The 11,616-nt window shown below is 38.4% G+C and overlaps 1 protein-coding gene across 1 annotated transcript in view; it reads right to left on the minus strand.

Annotated features, from left to right (window-relative positions):
• The window catches only part of VPS26A (VPS26 retromer complex component A), a 61,772-nt gene that overhangs the window by 15,029 nt on the left and 35,127 nt on the right, over positions 1–11,616 (minus strand). Inside the window, exons 5-8 of the mRNA XM_006148964.3 lie at positions 6,273–6,348; positions 5,004–5,160; positions 3,659–3,823; positions 147–253 (exon numbers count right to left, since the gene is read on the minus strand). Coding sequence (XP_006149026.1) covers positions 147–253; positions 3,659–3,823; positions 5,004–5,160; positions 6,273–6,348 — 505 coding nt within the window. The remainder of the gene's footprint in view (positions 1–146; positions 254–3,658; positions 3,824–5,003; positions 5,161–6,272; positions 6,349–11,616) is intronic.

The following is an 11,616-nucleotide window of genomic DNA, read 5'->3' on the forward strand; positions in this document are numbered from 1 at the left end:
CCCACAACTGTGTTCCATGAATATATGCTTCATGAATGTGTGCTCCCTGACAGGTGAGAGTGGCCCCCTTCCCAGCCACGTCCTGGCTCCCAGGACAAATGGCTCTCAAACAAGGGCTTTTTAATACAAATACTCTTTCAACTTACCAATTCCTGTGATCTCTTTCTTGATCAGTTGTAGCTCCATATGTTGTATTTTTATTCTTACTAATAAGAAGTAAATTTTCCCGACAATCACATCCTTTAAATGATACCTATTGGGAGGGAATATATCTCATTAATTATCAGTTTTAAATATAAAGTGAAATGTGTCTTCAAAGGCTTTAATAAGTAATCTTTAGGATAATTATTAATATTTAAGAATAGAATTTCGACCATCCTTATTGTTTAATGCCCCTTTTATCAAAAATATATTATCTATGCAAATAAGGAATCAAACTTTTACTTGTCCAACATTAATATGCCTCAGGCAGAATTATTAGCCTAATTGTTGGTCCTATTAGAGATAACTTAACTTGTATAGAACCTAAGCACTTAGCTGAATGGAAACTAAGATATTTTATGCTTAAAATATTTATTTGATGGACTAGCAGGTAGCATGGTTATTAAGGCACTAGACTCCCACATGGCTGATGGCAGTTCAAGTCCCAGAACTGGTGGCTTGAAAATCATACCAGGCACTTGAACATGTGTGCCCCAAATCCCAAAAGGACTAGAGGACAAGGGATTGCAGTGTGGCTATCCCCCTGGGGGATCATTTCTCACTTTCTCTCTCACTGTTTCTGGTGAGTGCCCGCACCCTATGGCAAAAACCTAAAAGAAAAAAAAAGTATTTGGTACACGAAGAGTTTCTCCACCATTAAAAGCTCTACATGAGTGTTTTTATCATGATTTTTCTGTAAGGATAATGCAGCTAACATAAGTCATCTGGCCACAAAGAGATTAATAAGGGCCACCTCTATAGGTTGAGTATGCTGCTGTACTGTCTAAAATCAAAGACTGTTCTCAGGTACCTGGAAATGATGTGGGAAGTCCTACAATAGCTCAAGGATATTTTAGCCTCCTCTCAGGTTTGGATCTCTAAATATATCAACAGTAGACTAATACAGTGTCAATCTAAAAGGCTCTAGTGATAAGTTTTCAGGTCCCAAAATATCTGATTTTTTTTATTGCCAGAGGGCATGTGAGCTTGCCAGAGAGAAGTGAAAGAGACAAAAAGCAATCCCCAGTGAGGTGCTGTCTCACCGCAATCATTTTCCCAACATTTCTCCAACTTCTCAAGATTTGGGGCACATGGGGCCAGCAGGCAGCATGGTAGTTAAGGCACTAGATCCCATGTGGTCAACTCCAAGGTTCAAGTCCTGGATCTGACAGTTTAAGAAACATGCCGGGTATGTGTGTATGTGTGCCCCAAATCCAGAGAGGAGAATGGAGAAGAAGGAACAAGGGACTGCAGAATGGCCATCCCCCCAGAGGGTGATTTCTCAGTTTCCCTCTCTCTGTCTCTGTTTTTCTCCAGCAAGCACACATGAAAAAGTCTAAAGATTTTGGGCATACATATCCAGCATGTTTTTCAAGCTGTCATCCAGGAACAGAACACAGTCAGCCATGTATGATCCCGCTCACCTACACATGGCCCTTAACTGCTGCATTATGGGAGCGGCCCTATCTGATCATTTTATCAACAATAATTTAAGACTCTGAAGGCATGTGTATCACATTTTCATTAATATTAACCTAGAAGTGACAACGAATAAAAATCAGGTAACTGAAAAACATGTACGAGGGAGATAAACTGTACCATCTGTTTATTTAATAAATAAACTTAATGAAAATAATGGAGGGATAACTATAAATTAAGACATTTAAAGTCAAAGCAGGGCCGGCCAGTGGCCTGGTGGTTAAGGCAGCTGAATCTCACAGGGCTTACTGTGGAATTAGAGTCCCAGACCCAGTGGCTTGAAAAACATGTACACACATACGGTATATGTGCACACATGTCCAAAACCCTGAAAGGAGAGAGAAACAAAGGACTGCAGTGTGACCAATTCCCATAGAAGGGTGTTTTCTCCTTCTCCTCTTCTCGGTCTTTAATGAGTGCATGTGTCCTGGTAAGTTAAAAAAATTAAAATGACAGATATTTTAATGAGTTATATTATACACCTGGAATTTGCTTCACTATAATCTGTGAGTACTGTGGGAGCTAAGTACAGATGAAACAAATCTGACCATGTATTGACGACATCTGCCGGAGCTGAGCAGCGAGTACGTGTGGATTCATTACATTGTTCAGTATACTGTTCATGTACTTTGGTATGTTTCAAATTTTCCAAAATAGTTTAAAAAGGAGTTAAACAATAAACAAAATATGAGCCCATTTTGTAAAGTTACAACATACATAAACATACATACCTTCCTTCTTTCCCAAGGAAAGATGTACACAAGGTAGTAGCAGTAGTCAAACAGTAAAGGTAGGGAACCAGCAGTTAGCGTAATGGCTATGTCGCTGGACTCCCACGTAGTAAACTGCGGTTCGCGTCCCGGACCCAGTGGCTTAAAACTCACGCCGGGCGCATGTGCATGCGTGCCTAAGATCCCAAGAGCATGGAGAAGGGGTTGCGGCGTGACCATCCCCTCTGGGGGGTGATTTCTCACTTTCTGTCTCTATGTCTCTCTCTGTCTGTCTGGCGAGCACACGCACCCTATAGCGAAAAACCTCTCCAAAAAAAAAAAAAAAAAACAGTAAAGGTAAAACTAGGTGATATTTTAACTTCCTTTTACTTTTCTATATCCTCTGAATTTTCAACAATGAAAATGTATTGCTTGTATATTCAGATTAAAAAATATTTTTGTCTAGTTTTAATAAGATTATCAAGATGAGTGATATGAAGCCATTAAGATAAATTTTTAGGGCCAGTCATCATGGTGGTTGGGGTGGCTAGATACCACGTGACCAACTGCACAGTTAAAGTCCTAGACCCAGCAGCTTGGGGTCATGCCAGGTGTGTATGTGTGCATGCCTAGAATCCTGAAGGACAACAGAGGAAGAGGAGGAGCAATGTGGCATGGCCATTCCTCACAGGGAGTGCTTTATCACTTTTCCTGTCTCTCTCTCTGGTGAGCAAAACACACACCCTCTACAAAAATTAAAAAAAAAAAAAAGTTTAAAAATTAAATAAATGTTTAGAAACAAGGGACTGGCGGCCTTCTGAGATGATAAGATCCTCTACAAAAAGTAGCCAAGCAGACTTTTTTTTTTTTTAACAATTTATTTTATTATTTATTTATTCATTCACTGATTTTTAATTTGACCAGAGCGAGACAGAGGGTGAGAGTGAGAGAGAGAGGAAGTGAGAAAGCAAGCCACCAGGTCCAGGACTCGAACCCCAGTCGGCCATGTGGGAGTGTCCAGCGCCTTAACCACCACGCCACCTGCTAGTCCCGGCCAAGCAGACTTCTTAGGAACAGAAAAACAGAAACACCTGCACAAAGTTATAAGCCAGACCAAATTCCTAAAGTTTCACTTACCACACAGATGGTTAATTGTTTATTAACATCAGATTAATATCATTTCTGTCCTTACTCTGATCAATTTACAAAGATCTGAAAAGCTCAATTTTTAAATTTTCCCTTAACATTTATCTGGGAAAAGTACTTACTTTGATTTATTATACTCAAATTCTATATGCAGACAATCTTCAATGCCCACTTCCATCTTAATTGAGTTGTTAACATCAGGATAGGTGGCAAGCTGGTGAACAATAAGATCATACTCTTTTACCAAGTCTGTCAGTCTTCTTACTATTGTCACTTTAAGAAAATACCTAAAAAGTTAATGGAGAGGCTCATGTAAGTCACCTGTGACAAATAAGTATTTTAAATAAACAATTTCAACTCAGCTTTCTCCTCCTTGCTAAAACTCCTTCAGTACCAACACTTCATTTACTTCATAAAGAAGTTCTAGCTTTTTGTTTTGTTTTGCTTTGTTTTTTTAATGCACCTTCACACACACAATCAAAGTGCAATTTTAAGAATAGGCTGAATACTTTCCAGATGACTTTGGTGGGCTATCAATAAGCCTACTTGAGGAAATCTCTCCAGATCACTTCTTTCATTTAAAATCCCTATTTAGTTAAAACACTGCTATTTGGAATGTGGGTTGTCACACCCTGTTCCAGATGAATAATGCCAAGTTAAACAAGGAAAGCAACATTCTGAACCTGATTCATTCAGGGAAACATCTTCACTTAATATCTGAGGCATACTTGGCTTCCGGCATTAAGAACCAGTGAAGGGAAAACATACTGGATTGGGAATTTTAGAAAACTGAGCTCCTGGGGACCAGCAGATGGTGTAACGGTTATGTTGCTGGACTCCTCCCACATGGTCGACCACGGTTCAAGTCCCAGACCTGGCGGCTTAAAACTCACATGAGGTATGTGTGTGTGCATACCCAAAATCCTGAGAGAAGAATGGAAGAGAAGGGATTGCAGTGTGGCCATCCCCCCTGAGGGGTGATTTCTAGCTTTCTGTCTCTCTCTCTCTGTCTCCAGCAAACATACATGCCCTATAGCAAAATCTCTCTTAAAGAAAAAAAAGAAAACTAATCTCCTAATCCAGTCTTGCCAATTCACTACTAGGCATGATTCCGGAGAATTCAGCCTCTTTGGGGCAGCAGATCACTTCTAAACAACATACTAAATGAGACTAATAGGAAACTAATGGATTTGGAGGGTACTTCAATTTACAACAAAGTACCTAAGGGACAATTCATACAAAGGAAATAAGTGTATGACTAAAACATTTCATAATGGGGTTCTCTAAATCTGTAATTGTAAAGCTTTTATTATCTCAGGTCAGCATTAGGTAGACAAAACAAAATATATGACATAATTTTTAAAAGATCTTAAGTCTCCCAGTCAGGAATTACAAGTTCAAATAAGATATCAATTAATATCCACTACTTTCTGGTTGTATTGTTTACAGTGTCTAACACATTCATACCTCAAGCGGACATTGGCACCGATGTAAGATTCATATGGCTTTTCAACTTGCATAAATTCAAAATCATAACTTCTGCTCTGAGTCAGTTCTCCAGGTAAGGCTAGTTCTTTCACTAGGTTTACAAATTCGTGAGTATTACTCTTGTCATTGAAAAGTTCTAAGAAATTTTAAAAAGCAAAAGACCAATTATATTATATTTAATATCCATTTCAATAAAACCCAAACTTCTACCTTCAAAGCAAAGAGTTTTTCCCAAAAGAATTAGTTGGATTTTTCACTACTTTAATAAACTAAAGCTATGATCTGACCTGCATTATTATTCTATTATGCTTCATTTAGGCATAAATAAATTCTAGAGACATAGCACAATGAAAATCTCTATTAAAAATGAGTTCATTTTGTTCATGTAGGAGGGGCTCTTTGACATAATACCCAGCAATTATTTGAGCATTCTCCCTTCAAACACAAATTCTATTTTGTGATTGGTTTAGTTAGGCATTATCTTGATAAACTGTTAATACATAAATGACTAAAACCAACTGTCAGTTAATCACTATAACCTGCCCCTCCAGTACAATCTAAACCAGGATACAAAAATCAATACCCACCCATTCCAATTTTTATACTTCAAAAATGTACAGGCAAAACTTAGAAAGTTAGATTTAAAACCTAGTTATGTAGACACTATCATAAAGACACACTTTCTCTTTTCTTTCTGAATCTGCAGTACCAAAAGATATAAATGTGGTCTGACTCCCTGTTAAATCAGGAATATCTTGAAGTACATATACACAAGTTGATCCAAGTCAAGAATAAACTACATCTTTCCTTTTCACATGGACTTTGCTGTTGACAGGTGAGTCAGGTTACAAGCACACACTCAGTCAGGAAGACAAATGACGGGGGCAATTAGAAAATGAAGGATGGGAATGAGGTTGCTAATTATGAATAAGGCTGGTAAAAATGCAAGCAGATGGAAATTTCAGCAAATCAACTGATTTACTTGAATTCCTTTTCAAGGTGGTAGTTTACATTAATTCATTTCATTTTTAGTAAGTCTAAAAACAAAAGCAGGATGAGTAAAATATCATTTAATACAATGAAAAGAAACATGATTTAATATATTTATATAATAAGTCCTCTCGCTCTTTTGCAAAATCAGTGCCTTCCTTTCACAAAGCTAGGCTCTAATTCAACTAAATGCCAAATCCAACCCTCTCGAAACTCAGTTATCAAAGGGAAAAAAAGTAATACTATTTTAAAACTCACCAATTTGACCTACAAATTCAATTCTAATTCCTTGGTGTTCTAGCCTCTTTCCAGGTTGCTTAAAGGCTAGGTTTACCTGCCAAAACATAATTTAAGAGATGTTAATCCTTTGAGTGGGTCTACTAGTAGTTTCCTTCCAGATGAATGCAATATGTAAGTATTTCAGGTATTCATTTATGAAATTTGAGACACCACCATATACCTAAATCAGGAGGACTCTATGGCACTAGAAAACGTATAATATATTCACATACATAACTATTGAACTTATAACTTCCACATACACTTAAAGCATCCACTTTGTTAAAAAAGGAATCCTTTTTTTTTGAAGAGGTTTTTAGCTACAGGGCGTGTGTGCTCTCCGAAAAGACAGAGAGACAGAAAGCGAGAAATCACCCCCCCAGGGGGGATGGCCACACTGCAATCTCTTCTCCTCCATTCTCCTCCTGGGATCTTGGGCTTGCAGGAACACGCGCCTGGTGTGGGTTTAAGCCACCAGATACAGGACTCGAACCACAGTCAACTACATGAGAGTCCAGTGATGTAGCCATTACGCCATCTGCTGGTCCCAAAAAAAGGAATCCTTTTTTATGGCTGGAAAAGTATAAACAGACTCAAAGGAAAAACTTTCCAATTATTCATATGTGTTTTCTGGTCAAATAATTAAACATTTTTGTGACCAATAATAGCATTTTAAACTAATTCCGAGGACTGACCTACAAGATCATTTCTGGGTTTTGTAACCAAGATTATATTGTTCTAATTTCTAACCTTTAATGTTTGCTGGGACCAGAAGGTGGCATAGTGGTTATGTTGCTGGACTCCCACATGGCTGACTGCAGTTCGAGTCCCAGACCCAGTGGCTTGAAACTAATGCCAGATACATGTGTGTGCATGCCCAAGATCCTGGGGAATGGCAGTGTGGCCATTCCCCCTCAGGGGTGATTTCTCACTTTCCCTCTCACTGTCTCTCTCTCTCTCCCTGATGAACACACACACGCTAAGGCAAAAAACTCTTTAAAAAAAGGAAAAAAAAGTAATGCCTGTTGCCCTGAGTCTGCTGTTCTTCCTAAAAACATGTCTAAAGATTTAAATCTGGTATGAGCCATCTTACCTATTTCTAAAATATACATACAGTTATCAAAATCTAAATTCCTCTGCCAAATGGAAACCTTAAATTTATAATAATTTTCTTAATTTGAAAAAATATTCTATAGAGTACATGTTATTAGAAAATTCCAAACATTTAAAGATTAGCTAACAAAAGATGTTGTGTGAAGCACACCAGAGAAAGAGGGAAAGTGAGAAATCATTCCCTGGAGGGATGACCACACTGTAATACCTTCTCTTCCATTCTCCTCTCTGGATTTGGGGTGTGCACACACACGTGCCCGGCATGTCTTTCAAGTCACTGAATCCGGGACTTGAACTGTGGAGTTGGCCACATGGGATCCAGTGCCTTAACTACCATGCCACCTGCTGGCCCAAAGTATCCTTTTTTTATACCAAAAAAAGCATACATCATGCTACCTGCTGGTCCAAAGTATCCTTTTTTTGTATTAAAAAAAAAAAAAGCATACTTCCAGGTTTTTTTTTCTTTATTCATAATAGAGAGCATGCATGCCATGAAACGAAGAGCAACAGTGAGGAGATGAGTCCCTTGCACAGGGTCTGGTCAGGCCTCAATTCCCTTCCACCAGTCCTTCAGCCTGTCACATATTGGACACTCACACACGTGCCCATGTGTTTCAGGCTCATCAGCCTGAAGATTTGACAGAGATCTTTAGGTGGGACCTGGCTTCTCCTGAACAGCACATCACCACTGTGCCGCAGAGCCAGTCCTCTGGGTTGATTCTTCATTCTAACAAGTACTGGTAATGTGACTCCTAGAAAGCTTTTCTTCCACACAGGACTTCTCAGAAGATAACAGACATTAAGAAACAAGAAAAACAGGTCCAATTACTTCTGTTCATAAACTATGTAAATTATGATATCTGCTCATCTACATCTTCCAAATCTTGGTAAAAAATATAAGCTGATTACTCGCCTCCAAAATTAGTATCTCAGAAAAAGGGGTAAATTGTGGTATACTGTATGATGAAATATTACTAAAAGTTTAAAAATAATAGGTCAAAGAATTTTTAATGATGTGGGAGGATGTACATGATATGTTACATGAGGGGAAGCATGGATGACTTGTATAAAAGTATAATGCTGATTAATTTTTTTGAAACTACAGAAAGGAAATTCTCTTAGCAGCTAGTTCTGAATTAAATGATTATGACTGAATTTGTTTTCTTCTTTGTAGTTTTCAAACTTTTTGTTTGGTTTTCAATAGGCAAACAATACTGTCAAAGTCAGGAAAATACTTAAGAAAGAAAATTAGTACTTAGACAAGCTTCAAATAAAAAACTTTAGGTTCAAACCACAAAAAACAAACCCAGCATAACATAACATCCAGCTGCTTCTTAAGCTAGGTAGTAATTACTGCTATTCTCTAATTTGTACCAATAAAACACATGGAAAAAAGCATACTGTTTAAAAAATAGTAAAACAGTCTACTTAATAAAGTAGACTGCTGTCTACAGCAGTTTTGAGAATATCTGAACATGGTTGTGTTTGGTATTTTTTAAACAGTTCTGTAAAAAGCAGTATAAAACCACCTATTAAGGTAGAAGTACGTAATTCAGTTTTCCCACTGGGATACCTGAATTGTGAACATTCTCTCTCTCCCCCACTGATGTTAAAACACACTTCTTGTAACCCTGATACCGGCTAATCTGCAATCCGAGGGTCCCAGAGACTGAAGACATAATTAAGCGTTTTGGCATAAAAGCCATTCCTGTGATGATAAGCTGAGGTCAAAAAATTTAAACACCAACTCAGTTATGCTTTTGTAAATTTATTATGATAATTCAAACTTATAGTAAAGTTGCAAGGAGAGAATAAGGAAACTGCACATAAACTTCAGCCAGATTCATCGTGTTTATATTCTACCCCATCTGCCTTACCATGTTCTCTGTGCACACACCTATACGTGCACATGTTCATCACCATTTTCCCACCTATTTCCCTTAAACACTTCATGTGTATTCCCTAAGAAAATGATCATTCTTACATTATTACAGTGCAATTATCAAAATCAAAGACATTAACATTCTATGGTCTATATTCGAATTCTATTATCCCAAAAATATACTTTTATACAGTCTTTTTTCCTCCTGCCTAGGATCTGATCCAGGTTCACATTTTACATACAGCTATGATGTCTCTTTAGTCTCCTTTAATCTACAATATTCTTCAATCACTGCCTTTCCTAATTTTTTTTTAAAAAGAATTACTTTATTTATTATTATTTTTTAATTTGATGAGAGAGAGAGAGAGAAAACAGGAAGGCATGCTATCATGTCTGGGATTCAAACCACAGTTGGTCATGTGGGAGTCCAGCGCCCCAACCACCATGCCATGTACCAGCCCCCATCTTTTTTTTTTTTTTTAAGAGAGATCTTTGCTATAGGGTGCATGTGCTCGCCGGAGAGAGAGAAAGAGACAGAAAGCAAGAAATTACCCCCTTGGAATGACACTGCAATCCCTTCTCCTCCATTCTCCTCTTGGGATCTTGGGTTTGCACGCACACACACCCGACATGAGTTTTAAGTCATCTGGTCCAGGACTTAAACCGCAGTCGGCTACATGGAACCCAGCAAGGTAACCATTAATGCCAACTGCTGGTCCCCCATCTTGCTATTTTTAAGAACAGAAGTCAGTCAATAATAATTCTTTTTTAAAATAATTATTTAATTCTATTTATTATCATCATTATTATTTTTAATTTGACCAGAGAGAGAGAGAAAGGGAAAGTGAGAAAACAAGCCACCAGTTCCGAGACTTGAACCATGGTCGGTCATGTGGGTCCAGCACCCCAACCACCACACCACCTGCTGGCCCCAGAAGTCAGTTAACTTTGTAGGATATCCTTCAATTTGGGTTTGTCTGATTTTGTTATTGTTGTTTATTTTTTTTCATGATAGAAAAAGACAAAAAAGTGGCATGGGGTGGGGAGAAGCAGATACCCCAGTAGGGTCTTCATGCCAGGATCCACACTGGCTTTAGCCAGCCAGGATCATGAACACACATAGCACACACCTGGCATGTACAGGGAGGCTGCAGACATGAGCTCAGAACCTTCCCATGTGTGTCCAGTTGTATTACCAATGCACCACTGTCTGACATTTTACCAGAAAGTCAACTTAGGCATTTCTGGCAAGAGCACTGCAGACATGAAGATATGTCCTCTCTTCTGTGTACCTTATTAGGAAGCACATGATGCCAGTTTGTCCCAATATTGGTGATATTAATTTTGATCACTTAGTTAAGATGATCCAGGTTTCTCCAACTTGATGTTATTGTTTTTCCTACTGGTGTTAATTTAAAAATTATGTGGAGGTTCTAGAGACTGTACACATGTTTGAAAGGCCATGAACACTCCATGTAGAGAAATCAAATTTCCATATAAAACATATTCACTAGGCCAGCCCAGTGAGCTCAGAGGTAAAGGGAGCCAGATCCCACATGGCTGACCATGGTTTGAATCCTGGCCCTGGTGGCTTGAAGAACAAACCAGGCACATGTGTGCACATAACCAGAATCTCAATAGCAGGGAGAAAAGGAAACCGTGCTGCAACATGATGATGCCCCACTGGGAGGTGCTTTCTCCCTCTCCCTGCTCATTCTCTCCCTATGAGTGGACACACCTAGCAATTAAAAAAAGTTCACTGCTTCAACAAACCAGTCTCAAAGCTCATGCTTCAGCATGATACACCGTAGATGTTTCAAATAACGCTACTATCAGGATTTATTTAAGGAGTGAAATGCTACGTTATGCTTAAGACAAACATAATATCAATGTACTACACACCATTACAGGGTAATTTACAGTGAGACACCAGAGTATCTGCACATTACTACTTACTGCTGGGTATCGTGGTTCTCCAAGATTAGTTTCCAACTGCTGCCAGAAGAACATGGTCCACACCCATGTCAATGAAAAGGACTAGAAAATGTTTCTTGCCAAAAGCACTAAACTCTTATACTCTCCAACTAAACTTAAAAGGCTTGTTCACTTCTGCAACAGGGAACAGATGCAGAGGTAACTACAGGTAGCTTGGCACTGTCACTGCTTCAAGACGTGTTTACTAATCACACATCAACCTAGCACGCTTCTGAACACAAATACAGTAAAACAGTCTCATAAGTGCAAGTAACGAACAGTAGAAAATAATTTCTGAAATGATTTTAAACGCTGAAACAACTACCAACTATCTTAATTACTACTTCTTTCCCT

Source organism: Tupaia chinensis, unplaced genomic scaffold (genome assembly GCF_000334495.1).
Source record: "Tupaia chinensis unplaced genomic scaffold, TupChi_1.0 Scaffold000250_1, whole genome shotgun sequence".
Lineage (NCBI taxonomy): Eukaryota > Metazoa > Chordata > Mammalia > Scandentia > Tupaiidae > Tupaia > Tupaia belangeri.